We start from the raw sequence: 24,440 nt of genomic DNA on the forward strand, positions 1-24,440 counted from the left end.
ATCTAATGCAACCACACTGGAAATGCTTACAGCTGATCATGTAGACAATGTGTTAATTCTCTACAAAGAGATCATAAGCCTGAATGTTGAGAAAAAATTCTTATTGCTGCCCCCACCCTCAAAGATCATGCAAATCTCTGACAGCCTGGAAACAGAGTCAGAAAAACTAGACTTTGTAGCAGCAATATGAATGTAAACAAATTACATTCCTAAATTAAAATAGTTTTTCAAACCAGTTGTGTTCTACTGTTCCCTGTATGTACCCCTCTTGCCCTGGTTTCAGATTGAGCCAGCTCAAACCCATAAAAGACATCCACAAAAACAGAGGACCTGCATGGTTTGCATCCTGTGTAAATATGGGTAAAGCTGTTTTTCCAGTGGTTTTTAGAGTTCCTGATATTTGCAAGGAAGGACAACAATTCAGGAATGCAATTCCTGAATACAGACATGTAGCTCCAGCCCATGAGGGTCCTGTTCTGCAGAGAGATGCTAGGTATGTGCAGCTTGGGAAGAAGAGGAGGAGCAGGAAGACAGGAGGCCCCCCAGGAGGGAGCCCATGCAATGTGCTGGGTAGTTCCCAGCTTGCAGTCACGGCTGAGAAAAATGAGGCATCTGTTCTACCTTTGGAGTTTTTCTGCTGCTGATGTCAAATATGTCTGAATATTAGGGGAACACTTCCATCTTAGTCTCCGGGGAGCAGGAAGCTCACTCACTGAATCAGCTCGGACTAATTTCTTGGAACTTTCTTTCCTGTTGGCATGTGACAGAGAAGTCATTAAGGTCACAGGAATGATCCATTTATTAAAACTTTTAGCAGTTGAATTATTGCTTTTCAACAGTTTTATGTGTCTTAGTGCCCCTGTACATCAGGGGAAGTTTGCCCCTGGCAGAGGCTTCCCAGGGGCTGGGATGGGTACAGAATGTGCAGAGAGGGAACTCACGTGTGCCTGAGCAGGTATTCAGTGCACTGCACCATTACGATGCCATCGAAAGGGGAGTGTTCGCACACGGCCCCGCAGAGTCCGTCTCTTCCTACCACAAACTAAACAAGGAGAAGAATAGGTGCAACATAAACAGGGAATAAATTGTGTTCTGAGTAAGTTACCCATGGTGGAAAGCTGACAAAGGTGTTATGGTTCCCCTGTGATTTTCTTATTGCTCATATCAGGAATTTCCCTGCCCTATGGATCAGTGGGTGACTTAGATTTACTGCAGGAGACTTGCTTGTCCTGTGAAAGGTGTTGCACTGAATCCCTTTCATGATGCTATTTGGGACTGAATCCTGTGAGAATGTGAATTTTAGCAATTCCCAGTGGAATCTGAAAATTTGTTCAGCATCTGCTTTATGGTACAGAAAACCCATTCAGACAGACAGGCCAGGGTTCTCCTTCCACTTTCGAGGACAATAAAACATCTGTATCTGGGAAATCCTTAGGATCCCATTTTATTACAAAGCTAATCCTTATTTTATAGCTTTCTCATAGCTTATTTTGGATCTTTTGTTTTTAGATGCTTTCTTCATTTAATTTCCCTCTTATTTGTGTTCATTCTTAATTTCATTGTGTACACATGACCCTGCTGGTGACAACCTGCAGCAGTCCAGTTCTGTGATACACCCATGCAATTTGTAACTTCTGCATCTCATTCAAAAGCAGATGTCTAGGCCAATACTGCATAATACTGCAAATACTTTTTCTGGGCTTTTCCCTACACTTATTTTGAAGTGCATTTGGCTGGACTTCACCCACTTAGGTCTCTCTTGCACACTTGTATCACACACACCCTGCTTTCCATGAGTATACAGCAGGCATGATGCAAAAAGTTCACCTGGAGATTTTCTGAAGCCTTACTGCAAAGGTGAGGAAGAATATGGAGAGAAGGAACAAATTCTACTGTGAGAATGACTTCCTACATATTCTGTGTTTGCATAAAAGGAAATTGGATCTTATTTCCCTAAGAATTTCTCTTCACCTTTGAACTAGTTAGGTCTGAATACATCTGGACAGATTAAGCTCTCTCACACTATGCAATTTTATTTGTTTTCTTCTGCCTTATGATAGACAAAAATAAAATGTTGCTTGTTCTCACATGCTTGAAATATCTCAACACTTGACTGCAAATAACAGAGTTCTAGTTGTTCTAAAGACAAATGGTTTGTTCTTCAAAAGAGTCTACTAATAATGCCATTTGCAGTGGCATTAATCAGGATTGATTACTGAAATGTGTTTGTTCTTGGGTAAGTTGGTGCAAGTGAAATTATTTTAGGGGTTTTTCTTCTCATGCTGCTGTTCTTGGATATGGCAAGAGCAACAAGCATTATGCAAGCAATGTATCAGTCAGGGTTTTTTCGATTTCTCACAAGGTGTCAACATTGTTGACAGTTGGAGATTAATACATCACTTCACTCTGGGTCTATTGCAAAGTGTGGAAATAACAGTGTGATGTTTTAAAATATGACAATCAAAATCTGATAGGGAAAAAGGCTGAAGAAGTCAATATTTAAGGAAAGTCTCAACAAGGATATCATTAAATGAGTAAACAGTCTGTTAAGTGAGGACTTAAACACATGCCAAATTATAAGCAGTAGCATTTCTAGGACATCAGGAAAATGTGTAAGAAGAGGAAATTAAAAAAAAATTGTGTTTTTTTTTCCATCCTGCAATACTAGACCCATTTCCATTCCATTTGACTCAGTGTAGAAAAATGCATTTTTTTTTTTATATCCAGAAGCTACCTACCCATACATCTGCACATTTGTGTTATCTCAGGAGCAAAGGGCAGCTTTGGAAAAGCTGGAAGTGTCTGTGCTTCCCCTGCCTTGCAAGGGACGGCCTTGCTCACAGCAAAGCTGCCCAGGCAGATGCTGACACCGCTTCCCCTTTCTCCCAGCTGACTCTAAGTGTTCCCCACCACGAGGCAGCGTGCAAGTGATGCCCCAGTGCTGGGAGGTTTTTACCTGCATGGGTTTGTCATACCAACGATTGGCCCCGTTTTTATGGCAGCCTCCTCCGTGCAGCATCTGAAATGCCATGTTTGTGTCGTTGAGCTCCACCCCGCTGGGGCTGTCCAGGCACACCAGGCAAATGCACCGTTCAATCATGTCTAGAGAGTCGCGGTTGGTGGAGTCTGGGGATAAAAGAGTGAGATGCTCACATCCTCTTACCTCTGAGTACAGCACTGGCTGGGGAACCCTCTGCCTTGGAGAGCACCGAAGATCTGACCCTGACTCTGCAATGAGCTGCTGTCTGCAGAGCTTCTCTCAGCAGCTGATCATCTCAGTGCAAGGGAACAACACACCAAGGCATTAATTCCTGTGTTAACTTTTGTAACTCTGTGTATCTCTCACATGATTCAATAATAACCACTTTCTTTTTCTGCCTTTCATTTCCTTGAAGAAATTCTATTACAAAATAGATCTATTTTACTCTTAACGCCACCATTGCTTACTTAATTTATATATAACTGTTACAGAGAACAGGTGGAAACCAGGAAATTTTAGAGCTCATGCTATTGCTGCAATATTCTGCTCTGGAACAGCAGATCTTAGAGTGTTTTGTGTTGTTCTACCATGAAAACCCTTTTCGGAACAAGGAACAGCAGGGTCTACATTGGTTTTGTTTTATTGTATCAAAACCCTCTTGTCTTTCCTGTCCCTGATCATTAGATTATACTGCCTACATCACATGAGGAAACATCTGTGGATGAGGTTTTGAGGCTTAGTTTTTGAACATGGCTTTGCCAAAAACATGGGTTGCCACATTATGCTGCTCTCCTGTCACTACTGTACTGCTGAATAGAATGGGCTTTTCTGCATCTTTTCCCTATCCTGACACTCTTTATATGGTTGGACTACTGGTGGTATTTTTACCTTGTCCTTATTGCTTTCCTCCTTATTTATGGTGTATTTATGAGTTTCTCAGTTTCTTTGGCTAACTCAGAAATATTACAAAGCTTAAGAGTTTGTTGGCATCCAAGAACCAGTTTGAAGCACAGCAAATATTCAATTGTGAGCACTTTTCCTCATTGAAAAGTTAGAAGTGCACAACCTATAACAAGAACTTGTTTAGTTTAATAACATACAACATTATTAATTGCTGTTATGTGGTTGTTACCAAGATCAAAGGAAAAAGGGCTTTCAAGCATCAACATAAAATTCCTCTTGTTCTTAACAGATCAGCTTTAACCTTCTGGTTTTGCTGGATTCTGGTGTAAATATAAATTTGTTTCTGAATGTTCTCACCAAAAGATATGAATTCAGATTGATCAAAATTTCTTGCAAGTCTAGGCTAAGTTCAACAAATATGTCCTCAATTCAGAAAATTATTTTAGCTGAAAGAATGGAAAAATATTTAAAATTAAACAATTCTGATATACATTTGAAATATGAGGCCATGTTTTCAAGGTTTGCAAGTATGTAAAGTAACTTGATTGTCTGAAAGAACAGCATTTTTCATAGTAAGATATAATGCACCTTTCCAGAAGGAGTAACATAGGTTAGTCAGGTGCTGGAAAAAAACCCAGACACTTGTTACCATCTAGGTTCATTCTCCAAATGCTACATAGTGAAAAAGAGACCAAATATGCAAGAAATCAAAAATGTGTCAAGAGAAGGAGAGGCAAGTGATAGCAGTGGCTGAGAAGGAAGTGGGGCAGCTGTGGCTTTTGGTGGCTCCTGCAAGGCAGCATTAGCAGCCAGGGGCCCAAGGGACAGAGATGGTCAGCCTGACTTCTTGCAGGCTCTCTGGGGACCTGGTGAAATGCAGAGTGTGTTGTGTCTCCTTGCCAATAAAAGAGTCCTAGGGAAAGCAGCTGGAGCACCTGCCAGCTCCTACAAAGGCTTGAGCCTAGAGATTGTGTTTGATGGGGCGCGCAGAGAGGCTGCTGCCCTGCAAAATGTGAACACCAGCGTCCCTTCACAGTGTCTTCAAAAACATTCAGAAGCTTTATAAGAGAGAAGACACATCCATGTCCACTTGGCTGTAAAGCTTTTCTAAGTATCTCACCCTTGCAGGGCTGACCATAACTGTGGTACATTTTCTCACTGACGGTCTGGGTGCATCACTGCAAAGGCTGAAAAGATCCTTGTGAATGGAACTTGCCCTGTATACATCAGCTTCTGGTGTTTGCAGACAGGCATCTTTGAGGAAAAACAGCTTGGATAGTGATTTACAAACTGCTCACAGCTTGCTCAGCATTCTGCTTTACGCTGTTTGATAGCTTTATATATATTTCATTGTGGCTGCTACCCACACATCTTTGACAGATACGAAGCCCTTAGTCTGACATATGGCTTCAGGGTATCTGGAGTCTCGGTATTAGAGTGAAAAAAATTAAGCTGTGCCAGAGACAGAGAAGTAAGGGAAAGATGCCTTTACAGAAGGAAACAGACTTATCCAGAGGGCTGATCAAACACTGAAAAATTATCATTTGAAGCAGGCAATAAATTGCACAGGCACTCATGAACCAGAATTTGGGATTAAAAATATCTGCAGGAGGAGCTAAAACAGAGGAGAGTAAGACCACGCCTAAAGCCCTGCAAGACATTTCTTTCTAATACACAGTTGCATTGAATTGGTCAGACAACTGTTGGTTAGTTGGGTTTTTTTAAATTTAGTTTTAGAAAGGAAAATATGAGAAGAGAGTTTTGAATCAAATTTAGACAGTGTGCATGGGACTGTAGCCAGTCACTTCACACAAAATTCACTTCCTGTACTTAGGAAGAGCGAGCTAGTTCTGCAGCCTGAAGGCAGTTTCAATGCTGAGTGTGTTTATAAATCTGTCACAGCTGGGTTTATTACAATAGCTTGGATATTTTCTCACCTAGAAGAGCTATGCTGTACCTGCAGGTCTGTGCATAAGGAGGATGTAACTCCTTCATGGCCTCTGCAAAGCACTGAGCAGGTTTCCTGTCCTGGAGCAATCTCTCTGGCCCTGCCCAGCATGGACCAGCTGTGGAGTGACCATTTCACCCACACTGATTTCCAGGTTCTCTCTTCCTCTATTTATTGTTGCAGGAACATTTCACCATCACAGATAAGAAAGAAAATAGGCTGTTAATGATCTTATATCCATGTGTAACAGCAATGCATTTACCTATATAAAAGAGCTGTGCTAACATGAATGGTCTGGGATGGGATTCCTGCTTAGATTAGAGAAGGCTCACATCATGGTGTTATGAGGTTTACTAGTGCAGAATCTGTTTTTTTCAGATGCATAACTGGTTTGCCTTCAGATTAAAATGAATATTTTGGTAAATGCCAGGCAATCTAAAAACACTATGGAGAGGGATTTGCCAGTTTTTGTTGATTTTTCTTTTTGTTTTTCTTTTGGATTTTCCTGTAAGACAATTTTTCTGTAAGTTTCAAGGCATTGATTGTTTTACTTAGTATGGCATGAAAATAAATGATTAGATGTTCACCTCAGTTTTCATTAAAATAAGTTCTTTTTTGTCTCCTCCTTTAAAAAGAAATGATGGAAAGAGGGGAAAGCTAAAAGATGAGATTAATGCTATGTAATATTGCTGAATAATAATAATGACTCTGTGTGTGTGTATCTGTACTAAGTTTTTCTAAGCACAGATAAACTTGAATAAGAAAAGGGGAATCTTCCTTAGGATGATAAACTTAATTTGAGACTATTGTCAACTCTTATATATTCCAGGGTATTAGTAAAACAGCAATGTTTTCTGTGGCATTGCTGAGCTGGAGATAAAGAGATGAGTTAATGTTTTCTTCAGGATGAAGAAGTAAATACTTAAGATATGTAAAATGGCAAAAAGAGGGCATTTATATCACTTAGACTCAGGATAAAATACATAAGGTGTGATGTGATATGATGTGATGTGATAGAGGTCACTAACCCCACCCTTTATTTTCATCTGTTTCCAAGTCTGACATTCAAGTCCAGAATCTGAGACAGCTAAATGCTGCCTGTCGGAAAAGAGAGAGAGCAGTCCCTGATAATAACTGGTGCCATCTTTCCTAGATTTCTACTTAAGAATTGGTTGACTCAGCCCTGGAACCTTCTCCATTGACTAGAGACAGTACACAACGAGATTCAATAGGTGTTTAACTCGCAGATGCTTTTGTTGGATAAGATCAATAATGTCAAATAGCTGCCAAAAGCTAAGAGGATACATCATTCCTGTTGGTACAAAATGGATATGAAGAAAGAGACAAATCACAAAATCTGATGGAACATAATTTATGTGATGGAAAACAAAGAATGGAGTGAGAGTTATTACATGGCATAACACTTAAATATACACAGCCAAAAGGTCAGGCCATTTCTGCTGCTCCCCTGGCAACACACACCTTACACGTACTGAGATTCCTACAGCTGGCAAAATTCAGCAGTGGGGTTACACATTCAGTCCTGTGTTTGCTGTAATGTTTGTTCTCAGCAAAGAAAGGCAGTGATGGTGAGGAGGAAGATGATGAAGAGAAAGCTGGGGTTGCTGCTGCTAACCTTTCATAAGGATCATCCTGGCCTCTGCCCACTCTGTTCTTCCATCTGTTGTCAGCAGGCCAATTGGAGGCAGCATTTCCTCTTCATTCTCTGCCATTTTTGCTATCTTTTGTAACTGAGTGAAAAGGTCTCCCTCACTGAGACGACGGAAATTAATGACAACATCCAAAACAAAAAACTGCAAAAAAATGACAGAAGTCAGAAGATCAGTCAGAGTTGGGTTGAACCCTTTGTGGCCCAACATTTTGCTGTCACCTGGGTAGGTGTTGAGATGCTGAAGTCCTGCCTGGAGAGCCAGGCCTGCATGCAAAGGAATACAAAACCACTGGGGAATGGTCCAGGGCTCACCCCTCCTGTGTTTTAACACCAGTGTGTTGCCAGTTGCCATAGGTGACTTATATTATGTGTTGGACTCAAATAAAATATACGCTATTTGAATAAGGTTAAAAAAACTTGGAGAGATAAAATCAGGCAGTATGTAATTTTCATGGTATTATTTGTTTAAACATAACCTAGAGAATCTAGAAAATTTCCTGCACTTCCTGGGAAAGCAGAAAGCACTTCACTGGAACCTACCTCCTCATTCCAAGAGCGGTATGGCTCTGGTACTGCAAATAGCTGGGCTCTAAGGTTCTGTGTCCAGGAAACAGGCTCTGCTGCTCCCTGGTGATGACTGGTTGGGGCAGATTCACTCTAACACTCCACTATTTCTGCCTGCACCTGTGCTAACTTCTTCAGGCATAGCTTAGGAGCCCTGCATGGTGTCTATGCCACGCATAGGTGTGATGGTGATACAGAACTGTGTGCCAATATGTGACTGTCAAGAGAACATTTCCAGCAAATGCACTCTAATAGGATTCTTTTTTCTCTGTGGTTTTATCTCTGTTTATTAAACATTTTTGTTCTAAAGAGAAAGCACATGAATTCTGCCACATTCTTTCTGCATCACTGTACTTGGAACATAATGTGGGCCAAGGACCAAAATGCTGCAGAAGCATCTTTTGGAAATATCAACCGCAAACGATTGGTAAGAAGTGGGCTCATATGCAGCACACTAATTGCATTTCTGAACAGAGATTAGATTAGGCTCTTCTGGAGTGAATTTAAGCAAATTAAGAAATATAGAAAGGTATGAAAAAAGAAAATTAATTTACCTGATTGTTACAAGCAACGATGATGTGCTCTGGTTCTGGCATTACATTGCTTTTCTGGGCCACGAGGGTATCTTTGGTATGTCCTGGAAGACGATAGGAAGAAAAGAGTCCATAGTATTGCTTCATACAGAGAGGATGGCCAGACAGCTGTCCACGAGAAAAATCAGCAGGTAAAGCATGGCTGCAGAGAAGGAGAAAAACAAAGCCAGAGGAAAAGAGGGGAGAGAGAAAGGAAAAGAAATCTAATCTGTCCTTTGTTCTGTTACAATTAGATCAGGTATAACACAAATTGAATAATAAAATGAGATTACAGTATAAGGGAAATAGATGAATTCCCATACCAAAGTTAAATACATCATTCCTGGCAGCTTCATGCATATTCATTAAGCAATGCATTATCATCTAGGGGAAATGGAAATAGCAGGTCACAAGCAGCTTTGCAATGTGCAATGTAGGAAGCCTGCCTAGATGGGACCTGGGAAACTTGGCAGGACGGAAGTCAGAAGAACAGCTGGGAAACATCAGCACCTAGAAGAAAGGTGCTGATGAAATTCCCTGCAAACCACAGCAGCCCTGTATTGTGCTGACTGGTTAGAGAGGTGTGAGAGGGCCTTTCCTGAAAAATGGGAATTACTTGGGCAATACAATGGGAATTTCTGTTTTCCATGGGACCTTGCTTTTGTGCTAATTTTTACTTAGACCTATGGAGTAATACATACTCAAAATCTATTCTTTCTCTGACTGAAAGGTAGGTGAAACCAGTATCTCTTAAAAGGCTTCTTTAGTGGCCACGAAAAAAAAAAATGTGATTAATTGACAATGTAGGATTGCAGCAGGAAATAATGGTGCTGCTGGTCAAGAGAGGCTGCAGAGACCACAGGAGGAAGAAGATTACAGTGCAGGGATTTTCCTTCTGCAAAAGAGATCTCAGCTTCCAACTTGTCAGACAGGGGCAAAGGTGAAGAAGCAGGCAAGAAGGTTTATTCTCATACAGCTTATGAGGGTAATGTTTTATGTTAATTTATCTTGGTTAACCATGTCTTCAAAACAATTGCAGTTCTAAACCAGGGATATTCACTTTAGTTCCCAACTCTCAAATTCTGTGTATCACTTATTTCCTTACACAGGTGAATAATACATATATGACTTGAAGAATCATGTATTTCCCTTGTGTTTTTGTTCAGAAAGTAAGAAGAGCATAAGTAACAAGAGCTTATTTTTGCTAGCTGCTGGGCCAGCCCTTCTGTGGTAAGACTTCCCTCCCCTGCAGGGATGTGTTACTTCTCTGCAGGAGGGAGGTGGGACAGTGTTGCTTTAGGTGGGGAGTGCCAGGAAAGGTGTGCAGGCTGTGTAACCACAGTGCTGCTGCCCTTTGGGTGTGGGGAGCACAAGCTTCCTCTTGTGTTCTCAGTAACTCTGAGTAATTCAGGCAAATTGTGTGTGTCCTCTTGGGCTGCGCCATGCCTGCCAGAGTGATGACTGCCCACCATCAAAAAGGATCCTTCTTCAATCTGTTACACTGCAGGAACACAGCAGAAAGGGCAAAAAAAAAATTGCTGAAGCACTTGCCCTGAAGCATTCTGGAGCCCCAGCCCTTCCCCATGGTGGAAAGGTGCAATACAGTCCAGCTTTCTACTGAGAGCAGCCTTGAATCAGGAGCCCTGTGGATATTCAAGCTCTCCTTCCAAGCTACTTACGTGTCCAGTAAAGCTTTGTAGTCTTGCACTCCTGAAATGAGATTGGCAGCAAACCTGCAAGTAGCACAGAGAAGTGACTTCAGTCTTTTGTCATTTGGCAACACTGGGCTGTTTCTGGGAGACAGAGGAAAGCCTGAATGATTGATGCCACAGCATAAGGAGAGAAAGTCTTCTGGTTTGGCAAGAAGATCTCCCTGCCCCCACCCAAAACCAAAATTAATTCATGTCAAGAGAAATATGAAATCCTAGTGACAATTCCTTCAAATGGTTAAACAGACTACCACAGGAGGAGGTCTGAAAGTGCTTATTTACAGAATGGGAGCAGAGACTGAATATTTAATAGAATCCTCACATGGATTTCTATATCAATACTCATAACCTGTCCAGTATTAGAGTACTTCCTGTCCTAAGCAGATATTCATTTTGCAGAGCTGTGGACAGGTGCATTACTTCCTAACACTGTCTGTTTGCATTGTGTCAGAATGGGAGGCTCTGAGAAAAATATTTCCTTGTTAAAGCACGTGCATTAGAAAATGCAAAGTGGAGGTTTTTTTGGAAAGCTGTGTGCACAATAAATTTAGTCAGTAATGAATGGAAGCATTTATAGTTATGTTTAAAGTAAAGTAAAAAGATGCATTAGCTGTCTCTGCAAAATGTTAAAATAATGCATATTGGTTTCAAGGTTCTGGCTGTTTTATAAGAGCATAAATTCTCATGCAGTTAATTATTTCAGTAATGAGCAGCTAGAGAGTGCTAAAAGCAAAGAGGAAAATTGCACTATATGAAGGTAGTTTTAAAAGGAAGAATGTTTTGGCAAAGGCTGAAGAATGGAATCCTGTTTTAAGGGTGTCTGGAGAGGTATATTCTGTGCTTGGCTACGTGCTTACCTTCTCACTTTTTAAATGATAATAATTGCCCAGAACAGCTCAAAGCAGAAAGATCAGTTCAGGGCTGGGACTGATGGGCCTGAAGGAAGCAGCGTTCTTAGGGAAGAATGATTTCAGAATTCTTATTCTTAGATCCCCTGTGTTTCTTGTGCCCTTTTGCGCATCTGAGAGGGACAATTTAATGCCAGCATGGCCTTTTCAGGGTTTGCAGGGTGGCTACGAGTCATAGTGAAGCCATGTTAAAGATTATTTTCCTTAAAACTGTGTGTCAGAAATTAGTATTTTTTTTGTTTTTTCATCACAAAGTGGTTTACTTGAAACACATACAGTAAAACACTTTGTAAATATTCCTTAAAAATATAAATCCCATGGCATATCTTTCATGAAATAAATGTAATAGTAAGGACATCTTTCTTTCTGAATATCAGTATGAGTTACCCCAGAAACACTGTCCTCAGCCAGCAGGCCTCATAGGAAATCATTTTAATGGCTACAGCCCTTATTTTTTAATGAAAGTTGATTATCTTTTTGCAAAAGCAGTACATTTAAAATATCCTTTCATTTAGCAAAAGCTGCAAAGTCGTAATACATTACCTCAGCTGGTCATCTACGTCCTTGAAATCCTGGCGAGCAAAGATAATTGCGGGGCTGGAGTTGACTGGAAGAGCCAGGCGGTTGTTGAGGTACATGTCATCGAGCCAATAGTTAAACACCTGAGGGAAGGGGACACCGCATCTTAAAGCTGCCAGCAGCACACAGAAAAGCAGTCTGGGGGTGAGGGGACAGTGCCTGGTGCTCCTGGTGTCAGCCATGGCTCTGATTAATGGAGCTGCTGAGCATTTTCAGCTTGGGCTCTGTGACCTCAGCTCAGCAGAAGTCAGCCACAATTCCATAATCCCATTTCTCAATCAATGGCAATTTACAGTGCGTTCCATTAAAAACTAAACAAGCTCCAGATTGTGGTGCTTTGGGTGTTTTGTCGTTTGCTTCTCCCTACAGCCAGAAAATGTTTGAATACAACGTTAACTCTTGCATAGCAATCAGAATATGTTTAAGTGAGGGCCAGGGTTTTACTAATGATACCTTTTCTCAGGGGACTTAAAATACTTGTCAATGGTGCCAAGATGCTCCACTGCTAGACATCAGACACTGTCCTGTAGCAAGACAGAGCGGGAAAAGAATTTCCAAAGCCTAATGGTTCAGTCCTGCAGAGTGGCATGTGGGTAGGACCCCTGGAGAATTCCCTTTGTGTCCACTGACACAAATGCAGATTGCTGATTCTTGACCCAGACAGACACACATTAAATTTCTAACCATTTTTATTGAAAACACAGATTAACAGTAACTGCATTCCGTTATGTCTGAGCAGAGATTGAAGAATCATTATTTGGAAAATGGAAGCTTTCATAAAAAGATCAAATGGTCTTTCTGAGAGGGCAGGCTTTGCATATGGTAACTATAAACAACAACAAAATTATGCAAAAATAATTACAAATGCATGCATCAGTTGAAAAAGTTTTCCTCCGAGATATTTCATTGCTGTTAGAACAGATGCTTCCCCCACAGTCTCTGGAGTCTTCTGGGGAACATGCTAGAGGTATACTCCTGGCAAGCTAAATTCCAAATAAAACCATTTCTAACTTACCTTAGGAATCAGGTATTTATTTTAATAACCAGTATTTAAAAATGTCACAATTTCAGAAAATGCTTAAGCATCCTTCCTCTCTAATTTTCATGCTGTAAGTGTTCCAATGAGCAGCTGTCTTCTGGAATATTTTTTCCTATCAGGAAAACTATTTAAATGCTGGTTAGTTTAGCCACCATGAAGTTCTATGATCACAATATGAAAACAAGATTGGGCAGTATTTTATATTCCAAAATAAAGTATTTTATATTCAGGAATTAAGCACTGCTTTTAAAATGAAAGCACTGACAACACTGTAGCTTTTCCCCCGACCGTAGCAGCAATTCGCTGGAGTTTTTTTGTGTGTCACACAAAAGGGAGAACCACAATTCACTGACATCAGTAACAAGCCTGCAGGATTTCAGGGAATCCATAAAATCATTTTCCTTGTGGGGATGGAAGGACTTCAATAAAACTCTAATTTTCAGCTGCCATATTCTAACATGGTTAATGAGGGCAGGATGAACTGCGACTTTGTGGAATGGTAAAATCTGCTTTAGCTATGGCTTACCTAATTTGCCTGCCTTGGGAAGCAGAAAGCTGAACTTTATTATAAAGGCAGAGGTCTCAGCATGGTCTGTGTGATAGATGTAGATGTATATACATGTATGTGCATACATGGCAAAGTAACTACTTCAGGGTAACTGCATTGGTATAGTATGACAGTGAATGGCAAATAATAGCTCAATATTAAAAGACTAATTCCTTTAATGAATATTCCATTTCAGAATAATTGGAGTGGATCAGAACTTTGGGTAGATGGCTGTGCAAGGCACTTTTAAAGCCCTATCAGAAAGTATTTTTCATTCTAATAAAAATTCTAAATCCTGTTATTTAAGGCAAAGGAAGAAATTACATCCAAAATGTGTATTTCCTACAGGTTGTGACACTTCTGTGAATACACCTGAGTTGAATGAATGTCCTCATCGATGTCAACAAACTCTTGATCTGAAAACATAATAATGACATGTATTTTGCCATAATTTAAAAAATCTAGCCTATTACATCTGAAATGTTACTTTGTCAGAATGACCCCTATTCGCATTGACCTGCTGAAAGAAAACAGTGATTGCATAGAGGATATCAGAAAGAACATGTAAGTAAGTATCAAACACAGCAATTATTTTTTCCACTGCATTTGCTTACCCAGTTTACTGTCTTTTCACTTCTTTCCTCAAGCATTTTCTGCAAGGATTCCCCCAGGCCTCCTGCAATTCCAAATTTCTCCACAATGGCCTTGGTCTTTTTAAATTGCTCCTCTGGCACCAAGTGTTCCATGCACTGTAGGTACATGCGTAAGGTCTGTTGCAGTGGTGGAACTGGAAGTTTTGGCACTTCCTAGTCATGAGAAAGAAATACATATTAGTGAGTAATTCTATTTGTTTCCCATCTGTCCTCTTTTGCTTCCTTTATTTTAAATTTCTTTTTGTTGCTGATTAATATGTTACATCCCTTTAAAAATTAATTTATTCTGTTTTAGCAGTTGAGAGGCTTGATTACTACAAATGTACTTTTTGTAGGCTTTCAAGTGGATACAGCAGGGGACTAGTGGAAAATTATCGAGGACACTATTCCTTGGTAAAACTCCTAGAAATCCTAGAACAAAGAGGCATGATGCAAGCAAATAACCCTGAGCTAAACTCTTGGAAATCTGCAAATACCTTACAAAATAATAAAATAATATCTTTAGGTATTTCATTAGTAAAGATGTGCATTTAGCTTGTGATTAGTAAAACCAGGGGTTAATACTTGTCTGATTGGTAATACAAATGGTTATAAAAGGATAGAAGTAGAAAACATTCAGGTCTGTTTGTTATAACTGACCACACACAGTCCTCAGTGAACTTGTGCTTTACCCTGACAAACCTCTGCTGTCAGTCAGTCTGGAACATCCCCCCAAAGGCTTGAGAAAGCATTTCTATTTCCTTTATCCTTACCCTGTTTGGAGCAATAGTATCTGGGAAGAAAAGAGTTCCTTGCTGTCCATGCTATTAAGTTTCCTTTGTTTTTTAATGTAGAATTAACCAAGTGAAGTGTAATTAGTCATTTAAAAACCAGAGCAATTATGGGGACAGTGGGAAAATCAAGTATGGAGGTAATTCATGAAAGACTGGGAAATTGCAAGAGGCTGTGATGCTCTAAGCGTGGTTCCTCAGGGAGAAAGCTGTGTCTCCTACTTGAGAAATGGTCATCTAATGCAGCTATGCTTGTCCATTAGTGATTAGTGTAGGCCATAAACTTTTGGAGCCTTTCTTTTTCTAATTTGATTTTTGCTATCTCATAAAATAGGCAACGTTCAGATTTTTTTTTTTTTTTTTTTTTTTTTTGCTAGCTTTTGCAGTAATGGACGTTCATTTTAGTAAGATTGCAGGCCATAGTGTGATTTTTAGGTGGAAGAAAGGATTAGCAGAAAGGATCACCTGTCCCACCTTGCTGCTCAGAGTTAGTTAAGTACATGCAGGGAGGGAGGCTGTGGAAGAAGTGCTATGAACAATAGGCAGGGACTGGGTGTCCTCTGAGCTCAAGTACCAGCTCTGCCTTTTGACATCCAGAGAAAAGTCAGTGCTGCATTATGTTCCCTATCAAACACCAAAGACTTTAGATGCTCATGAAAAATGTCATAGGATTACTGGTTATTAATGGAAATGCAAATCAAATTTAGCCTGTAATATACCCAGAAATAAAAAAATGGCAATTCTACAGTTACAAGCTATGCTTAGTCAAGATATATTTCCTCTGTCATTGATTCCTCAGGAAACAGATGTGCTAACTAGTATTTCTTTTGGATACCTGGCTTTGGCCTATCTAAGGTTCCTCTGCAGCTATGACTCTCTTTAGGAAAAAAACCCTGGATGCTATTGACAGGCATACACACCCAGCACCTTCTAAACCAGCTTGAAAATTAATCATATGTGATAGTTTGATAGTGCTGTCCTAGCATGAATAATTTCATGCCATCTCTGACTTTGTAGTATAAAAATATTTGTTGTATAATAATGTTTAATTTACTCTAGTTCTTCAGAGGATGTTGGAAGAAAGAGTTTATTTGGATATGAGAAGCACTAGTGTTAGACCAAGGTTTCTGGCTATAAACTGTTTCAGGATAACTGGTGTTTCCTGAAATGAAGAAATTGTCTCTAGAACAGAGCTTGAGTTACAATTATGATATTAATTTAGAGAATTAAAAGTAGTTAAGTCATCTTCTTTTTTTTCCTTTTTGTTTTCCCAGAAAGAGTTACTTACTCTTTCATCTTTACTGCATGTATCTTTCTCGTTCTTCTGCATTTTTTTTCCTAGGTCAGGCAGTCCTGCATTTCTTTTGGTATCTTTTGTTGAGAACAGAAATTGAAGTCACTTGGGGGCACTTATGGAGCCTGATGCCTCAGTTCTGGAAATAGAAAAGATTTAAAGTCCTGTCAGTACCCATTATTTATAACCAAAATGTACGAGGGGAATATTCCCTGTGCAAACACACACAGAAGCTTCAGAATGCAAACCTGAAGAGAAATAGAAGTATAACATTCAAAGCAGCTGAACTGAGCCCTGTGGAGATTGCTCTGACATTCTATCTGGCTCATTTTGCTATAACTTTATTTATTCAGAACTATCTGATGCTCATAAAAGGTCCCTTCTCAGCATGGTTTATTGTGTCACTGTAATTTACTTTACAATTTATTGTGGCATAATCTGTGTGCTTTGTATTACTGTTATATGCTAGCTGGAGGAAAGAGAGGACTTTTCTTTGAATGTACTTATGCTGACACAGGTAATAGTAATGTTGCAGCTTTCTGTATTAGGATCTTACATTTCCTCCCCATACCACTCTACAGGAGAGCACCACAGCCTTTAAATGTATTTTTCATGGCACTGCTCCATGGGTGTACAGTGAGGCGTCGTGCTAGAAGATGTAAAAAGGAGATTGATGGAGATGTGTCTGTGGCCTCTGCAGCCTAGAATCTCACAGGGTAGCAGTGCTTTGGGGCATAGGTCTGGCCTGGGGGGCCCTGTGAGCCTGTCTGTAAAGGCTGTGGGAAGGCTGGCATGGCTGCTGTACCCTGGGTTTGAGCCGCTTCATAGAGCGCTTCATAGTCTTTCCAAACAGCACACACTTATCCAGGGAGACAGCTTAACCTGCCAAAAGTCACAAAAGTAATGTGACAAGAGCAAAAACTTCCATTCGTGTCTCTCTAGTGTGCTTATCCCGGTTTTCACTTCTAAAGATGCCTCTTAACTCCTTTTCTGTGCAGGAATAAGCTATCTGACACACGTTTCTTCTCATGTACTAGTGACCACACCAAGAGACTGTCCTTCAATTATGACAGTACATAAGTACAGCTAAAGCAGAGGGATTTTTTTGTTTTCAGTCAGGTCTTGACAGATTAGAGGTTTTTTTTGGTTTTCTTTTAATTACTTTGCACTGTGTGTATGCAAAATATAAAAGACAACATGTGTTAACTGTGTAGAAAATATTTTTTTTTCCTGTAATCTTTAGAATGATTACATTTAGGGCCCTGGAATTATTTCTACAACAGCTTTTAAGAACAATTTGGATTAAACTCTACAGTGTTTGAAAGAGTGAAGTGTTGTTGAAGAGTTTTGTTTAGCAATAGGCAGAGATGGCTGTGGATTATTCCTCTCCTGAGGAATTAGCTTGGTTATTCCAGCCTTGCAGCTTCAGCATGGCTCTGCCAACGTGTATGTGATCACTGACACCTTGTGTTGACCCTGTCCTCTCCCTGTCCTGCACTGGCTGTCAGTGGGGCCATGTGCTGTGAAATGGGTTGAGAGGCGTCCCTGGGGCCACACAGCAAACTCGTGTTGATCTGTCATCTGCTCACAATTTCAGCTCAGGTGAGAGATGATTTCCCTCATGGAAAGGCCACATTAGACCACTGCACTGCTCTGCTCCCTCTTGTGTGCTGCACAGGGCTCATCACTTATCCATGCACTCTATTCCTAAAACACAGGTTCAAAGCACCTCAAATAATGCACGTCCTGTAACTCTTGGAAGACTGTTGGCTTGCCCAGTTGTTTATGGGCTGGCCTCAGCCCCCCTCCTGTATTCAAACACAGAGCAGACATCTTGTCTTTAGAGCCCCTCAAATTGTACTCCCTTGAAGGAAAAATCCTGCTGGTATTCTTTTTGCTGGGAGTTTTGCTCTTTCTTTCCTTACATTTTTTTGTCAAACTGCAATATGGTGCAACGCTGACTAAAAGTCTGTATTGGCTCAGGGTTTCTGGGAAGTGCTACTACTAACAGCCCTGCATATCTGTAAAAACAGCGTGATAAAGAGTTTGGAGGCAGTAGCCTGAACTGTGCTTTTCTCTGTTGTGAGGATAAACGGAGGCTTTGTCTCTGGTTCAAGTGCTGACAGCTTAGCATCACACCCAGTCCTGTATTTGCTTAATAAAGGACAAGAAAACTGACACAGGAGAAAATCCTGCAGAAATTCAAGATGACTTCAAAGCTGCTCACTAGAAAGCTGTGAGGTACATTGTCAAAGTTATTAGGCAAAAAAAGAAAAAAAATAATCCTAGCTGTTTTTATTTACAGCTGGCTTAGCTGGAGGGCCAGGGTGAGCAGCTTAGCACGGTGACTGCGAGTCACAGCAGGCTGCGGTGGCCTTCCCCAATCTCAAAGCAGCAACTCGAATCCACAACAAAAGGCACTGATCTCCCCGTTAGCAGACAGCAGAGAAGGACTAAAATAAGCCCATGTGCTTATACTTGAGTTCTCCTGACATGGTGGACTCGGGAGGCAGCTCGCAGTACACGATGTTGTTGGGGCAATACACTCACTCCTCATCCATTCATTCTTACTCGCAGTGTTATCAGGAGGATAAGCGCAAAGTTCTCAGGAATCTATGCTTGAAGTTAAGAGGAATGTGAGGAATACACTGCCGCGGCCGTGGACACTGCGAGCGGAGCCAGGAGCCGCCCTCTGTCGCCGGCCGTGAGCTCCCTGCGGGCCACGGCAGCGCCGGACCCGTCGGGGAGCGCTCATGCTCCGCCAGAGGCTGCCGGCACGTCCCGACACCTGCCCGAGCCTCAGCCCTAAGGAGCCCTTTCCATCCCGAACCGCCCGCCACGCCGGGACACTCGGGCGGCTCCAAAACCAGGGCGGCCCCGGGGTGCCGCCGAACCCTCCGAATATTGGCCAAGGGAGCTCGCTCGGCTCCGGTCGGCGGGACCCGCCGCCCCCGCTGCCGCTCTCCCCTGCCCCAGGCTCTCCCGCAGCCGCGCCGTCGGGGCAGCAAGCGCAGCCCGCCCGCCCGCCCGTACCTGCTCGTCGGGGAGCTCCGGAGCGGCTGCCGGGCGGGCTCTGCGAGTCGCGGCGGCTCTGTCCAAGGTACCGCCGCCTCCTCCGCGGCCAGGTGCCCTCTGGGTGGGGGCGTGTGGAGGGCGGCTCAACTCGGCCGCCGCTGGCTCCTCCCCGCCCAGCACCGCCCGGCCCGGCCCGGCCCGGCCCTGCCCCGCCGCCCCTCCCGCTGCGCGCAACAGGCGTTGCTGCCGGCGCCGCTCCCGCCCGCCCGCCCGGCCCGAGCGCTGCTGCGCCCGGCGGGGGCTCGCCCCGTGCCGGCCGTGTCCCGTGAGGGCGGGCGGGGACAGCCGGCCACAGCCGCGCTCCTCGGCGCTCTTACGGCCGTCGGGGTCAGCCTCGGCAGCGGCAAGGGCGGCCCCAGGAGGCTACTGCGCTCGCAGACCCGCGTTGCCCCGGGGGTTGTCGCCAGTGTCGAGAAGTGTCGCCGCGGCGTTTCTGCGGCTCCTGAAAGCTCGGTGGCCGAACGGGCGGGCGGCGCTGCAGGTGGCTGCCGGCACCGCGGCCGGGAGGGATGGAAGCCGCGACGGGGCAGCAGCGGTCCCGGGAGGGAGCAGGGCTCTGCGGGAGCTGCCGTGGGGCAGCGGCGGCCCGGGGCGGCGGCGCGGGCGGCGGCCTGGAGGAGGCTCCGCTTTTGCCGCTTACCACAAAGAGGCGGCTGCGGTTTAGGGAAGCGGGTCTCACCTCGCACCGCGGTGGCCGTGGCTCCTTCGCCGAACCCCCGTGCCAAAGCGCCATCCCGCTGTCTTCATGAGTCTTGTGGCGCCTGGGCAGCGGCTCGGCCGCGGGAGCTGCTCCGCGGCGCGTCCCGAGCAGCTCCGCGGAGCGCACCGGCCGCTGCTCCGCGGCACCCAGAGCCCCGGGGACGGGTGGCAGCCCTTTCATCGGCGCTGGGGCCGCTTGTAAATGTCTTTTTCCCCCTCTTGCGATTACAAATAATTAATTTTGTTTCCTAATGGGTTAATAATTAAAACAAACGATTTTATTTTACATTAAGAGAAATTTACAGGACAAGTTATGCAGTCTGGTTCCCTTGTGAGAGGATCGAAGGTTCCCACTGTTTGCAAATGTTTGAATGAAGCGTTTCACCCACCTTTTGTTTTTGTTTAATTCCTGTCGAGTCACTGAGGTGGGTGCCTTCTAATTGGGGCATTTAGCACTGAGAAAAGCACCTTCTTTGGTATTGTGCCTCTAACTGCTGGTGATGTAATTTTTGAAATATTAGAAAATTGAAAATCATTATTTTGGGGAATTAAAATTGAATTCGCATGAGATTTCAAAAAGCTGTTTTTAAGCAAGCAGTAGCACAGTTGCAGCGTGATGTTATTTGCTCAGACCCCTTATGTTGTGAAGAACATTTTGTACTGGGGTTTTCTCCTGTGCCATTTTGGTAGCTAGTTAGAATTATGCTCTGGGGAATTGTTACTTCAGGGGTTACACTGAGCACAACCAGCTCCCTTCCCCAAGCAGCCCTCAAAAACAAAACAAAAGACAATCGATCCCCTTCAATTCTCTTTATTCAGACCGTATTATTCTTGTAACTTGGACTTCAACATAATACAGCATATTGCACTTACCGGAGAGCAGCACAAGAGAGAAAAAAGGTACAATACTTCAGTTTATTCCCAAGGAAGAATAAAATGAGATGGTTGTTGCTCTTAAATATATGAAACCAACTGAAAGTCTGAGTATATGTACACAAGATTTACTAAGTCCCTGAATACACCATTTGAAGTTTTACACATACTTTTTTGCTTTTCTTGTAATTTTTACAGAGATATACAGTATGTCACACACAGTTTCAGTTTGAGAACACTCTGCACAATTATACCCCAGCTACAAAGCTGTTGGGTTTTTTGTTTTCTTTTTGGTGTTTTATTTTTTGAAAGATCCCCTCAGATTTCTGCTGATCACTCCAATAATTTTTTTCAGTATTGTCTCCCATTATCCCACCCCTTCCACCTTGCCAGAATGCTGAGGGAAATACCGATGAAAAGTAAGTCTAGAAGAAAGCCATTACATCATGACAAAGGTTAAACTGTAGATATTGCACGTCAGTACAGAAACATAATGCAGTAACATTTTCGTTCCCCGCTTTGCCTCTCTCCCACATCTCTCCTTGCTCCTGGGTCTGGGCCACATGGGGGAACCTAACTGTACTCATAGTCTGATGAGTCCTCCTCAGACACCCCTTTCAGATCTCTGTGGTAAGAGCCCATGCTGTTCTCATCCACCTCGCCTGCTGGCTGGAGGCTTTTGCCCATGCCTTTGCGCTCCTCCATTTTGATGGTGTCGTAGAGTCCCTTAGGTCCTTCTTCAAGGAGGATGTTCCTCTCCGAGTGAGAGGGTTTCATTTGGCAGACGTTTTTGAGAAAGAGAAGGACAGGGGCATAAAGCACGTTGGCAAGCCCCATGCCCAGGTTGAGCTGCGCAAAGCCCATGGTGTGCACGATCTGGCCGGCCACGATGGGCCCCAGCGCATACGCCACACAGTAGGAGATGTCTGCAATGGCGTAGACGCTGCCATAGACAGAGACGTGACGCACGTCCACCAGGAAAGCCAGGGTGGGCAGCAGGGCTGTGTCCACCAGGGCGATGCCAAAGCAGATGCCACAAAGGGGAATGATGACCTGCCCGAAATTCCTGCAGGCTGGCACCAGGCAGGAGCTGGCGCCGATGATGGCCATGCCCAGGGCCCCGTAAAACCACTGCAGGTGCGGGTACGCAGCAGCCAGCCGGACGGTGACGTAGACGCCCAGCACGTGGGGGAAGAAGGCGGGCAGCCAGGTGAGGCCCACCTCCCACTCGCTGGCCCCCATGGAATCCTTCATCCAGTTGGCGATGGTGGGCTCCAGGAAGGCCAGGGGGATGTTGCAGGTGGCCAGGGCCCCTGCCACCACGGCAATGTAGGGGTCGATCATAAGGCGGTGTATGGGGGTGCCGACGGGCATGTTGGCCCGTGCCCCGGTGCCGCCGGGCGGCGCCAGGACCAGCAGCAGCAGCCCGTCGAGGAGGCAGACGCAGGCCAGCACCAGGAAGGGCACCCGCTTGCCCGCGAACTCGTAGAGGACGCCGCCGAAGGGGGGGGCGGCCAGGCTGCCGAAGGAGATGCAGGCCAGCGCCGTGCCCAGGGCGCGGCTCCGCGCCGGCTCCTCGGCGTAGCGGTCGGCGATGAGGGCGATGCCGGCGGTGTCGGCAAAGGCAGAGCCCAGCCCCTGCAGGCTGCGCGCCGCGAACAGCGTCGCGTAGTTCTCGGCGAAGGCGAAGGTGGCGGTGGAGAGGAACAAGACGGCCAGCCCGGCCAGCAGCGGCAACTCGTAGCCCACGCGGTCGATGAGGGTGCCGCTGAGGGGGTTCACCAGCAGCTGGAGCATGGCTTTGGAAGCGAACAGTATCCCGATCTGCACGTCCTCGTTGTCCCCCGAGGCCGGCGGGTACCGCGCGGGCAGAAGGCTCCGGTTGCCGCCGCCGCCGCCGCTCCCGTTGCCCCCCGCGGGCGCGGACGGGCCCGCGGTACCCCCGCCGCCACGCATGGCCGCGATGTAGTCGGGGATGATGGGCACGATGACCATGTAGAGCATGTTGTCCAGCAGCAGCGCCACGCACACCACCATCAGCAGCAGCCGCCGCTGCCGCCGTGCCTCCCCCATGGCGGTGCCCAGCTGCCGCCGCCGCTCGCCCACCGCCTCCGAGAGCCGCTCCACGGCGGCCCGCGCCCGGCCCGCGCCCCCCGCCTCAGACATCGCCCTCAGCGCCGCCGCCGCCGCCCCGCCGCCCGCATGGGGCACGGCGGGGGCGGCCCCGCCGCCTCGGCCGCCCGAGCCGCCGCCGCTCACCTCCGGGCGGCTGCCGTCAGCCCGCGCCGCCGCTGCGAGGCGGCTCCGAGGGGCCGCTCCTCCATCACCACACTAATAAGCGCCGCGCACGGAAACCCCACCCGCCCCCGCCACCGCGCCGGCCCCGCCGCTCGCCCGCCCGCCCTCCGCGCCCCGCCCCGCTGCACCGCGCCGGGGACGGAGCCCTGCCCGCCGCGGTAAGGGGGCTGCGGGGCGGGGGTGCCGGCGGGACTCCCCGCCCCGGGGGTGTGCCTGGGGGGGCGGTGGGGACGCGGCACCGCCCCCGGGGCGGGGGTCCGACGGCAACTCTCGCCGGCCCGACGGCACGGCCGGCCGCGGACGCCCGAGCGGCGCTGGAAGCGAGCCCGGCTCCCCGGCAGCCTCCCGGGGCTCTCCTTCGCTTCCCCCCGGGCCGGGGCGGTGTCCGCCCGCCCGTGCTGCGCGCAGCGGTCCCGTGTCCTCTCGGCCCTGCGTGCCGCTGCCTCAGCGGAGCCGGCTCGCCTGCGGAGGGCGGCGATCACGGGCTCTGCCGCTCTGCTGCCGCCGTCTAAGCCCAGAGCTGCTCGGGGCTGTCGCAAACACACGGCGCGGTCCGGCCGGGGCAGGGGGCGGGACGCTCGGGGGGGGGGACTCGGGCTAATGGGGAGCGGGGCTGGCAGGGCTGGGCTGAGCCCTGCCCCACCTCAGGCGGGGCCCGAGACCACGGAAGCTTCATTGGAAATCAGAGAGCAGCGCAGTAACTGCGTGCGAGCGCGTTTCCAACACCCAGACGAGCAGCGGGGAAATGACCCTCGAGTGCGGCTGTGTTACACACTGCCCGCGTTCTGCCGGGCCAATGCGGCAGCGGGAAGAGCTGCGGAGCAAGGGGCCTCACTCAGCGCAGAGCCTTTGGTACTGAGCACTCCCTTGCACAAAGCAGCATATCATTACTCCCGTAGCAGAAATGACATGTGGGCTGATCCGAGGAGGATCTCTGCAGAAGGCTGTATGAAATAATCCCATCTCTCAGCCGAGCGGTTCCTGAGTGGATGTGGAGTTGGGGCAACTTCATTTGCTTGCGTAGCTGGGCTTTCACAGCTGAAAGGGAGATAGGTGATTTATCTGTCAGCTGATGTATCTTGCTCTGTTGCGAAAAAACATTCTAGATGGCCAGAAAGTCTACAAGATGGATCCCTGCATGGAGTAGTATACAGATCAAATTGTGCTTACACAGAAGTGGAACCTTAGAGCATATTTGAAATAACAATACCCCTAGACATCCATATTGTCATTGTTACCCTTGTTACTCATTTACTACATGCGTTGTAAAACTGCAGAAATGCACCCCTGACAATCGGGATAAAGCTCTTGACCAGGGACTCTAAATAAGCTATTATCCTACAGGCTGCAAAAACTA

The 24,440-nt window shown here is 45.7% G+C and overlaps 2 protein-coding genes across 2 annotated transcripts in view; both read right to left on the minus strand.

The window, feature by feature from the left end:
• The window catches only part of CHAT (choline O-acetyltransferase), a 30,385-nt gene extending 11,110 nt beyond the window's left edge, over positions 1–19,275 (minus strand). The window contains exons 1-10 of the mRNA XM_058841590.1: positions 19,172–19,275; positions 16,133–16,277; positions 14,036–14,227; positions 11,800–11,918; positions 10,319–10,372; positions 8,622–8,802; positions 7,468–7,645; positions 2,957–3,126; positions 942–1,042; positions 622–750 (exon numbers count right to left, since the gene is read on the minus strand). Of these exons, the coding sequence (XP_058697573.1) occupies positions 622–750; positions 942–1,042; positions 2,957–3,126; positions 7,468–7,645; positions 8,622–8,802; positions 10,319–10,372; positions 11,800–11,918; positions 14,036–14,227; positions 16,133–16,174 (1,166 nt within the window). The 5' untranslated portion in view covers positions 16,175–16,277; positions 19,172–19,275. The remainder of the gene's footprint in view (positions 1–621; positions 751–941; positions 1,043–2,956; positions 3,127–7,467; positions 7,646–8,621; positions 8,803–10,318; positions 10,373–11,799; positions 11,919–14,035; positions 14,228–16,132; positions 16,278–19,171) is intronic.
• Positions 19,276–20,714: 1,439 nt separating this feature from the next.
• On the minus strand, positions 20,715–23,066 carry SLC18A3 (solute carrier family 18 member A3). Its single transcript, XM_058841438.1, has one exon. It carries the CDS (start codon positions 22,949–22,951, stop codon positions 21,359–21,361), a length of 1,593 nt encoding a protein of 530 aa, XP_058697421.1. The 5' UTR covers positions 22,952–23,066; the 3' UTR covers positions 20,715–21,358.
• Between the last annotated feature and the right edge of the window lie 1,374 nt (positions 23,067–24,440).

This window comes from Poecile atricapillus, chromosome 6 (genome assembly GCF_030490865.1).
Source record: "Poecile atricapillus isolate bPoeAtr1 chromosome 6, bPoeAtr1.hap1, whole genome shotgun sequence".
NCBI classification, from domain to species: Eukaryota; Metazoa; Chordata; class Aves; order Passeriformes; family Paridae; genus Poecile; species Poecile atricapillus.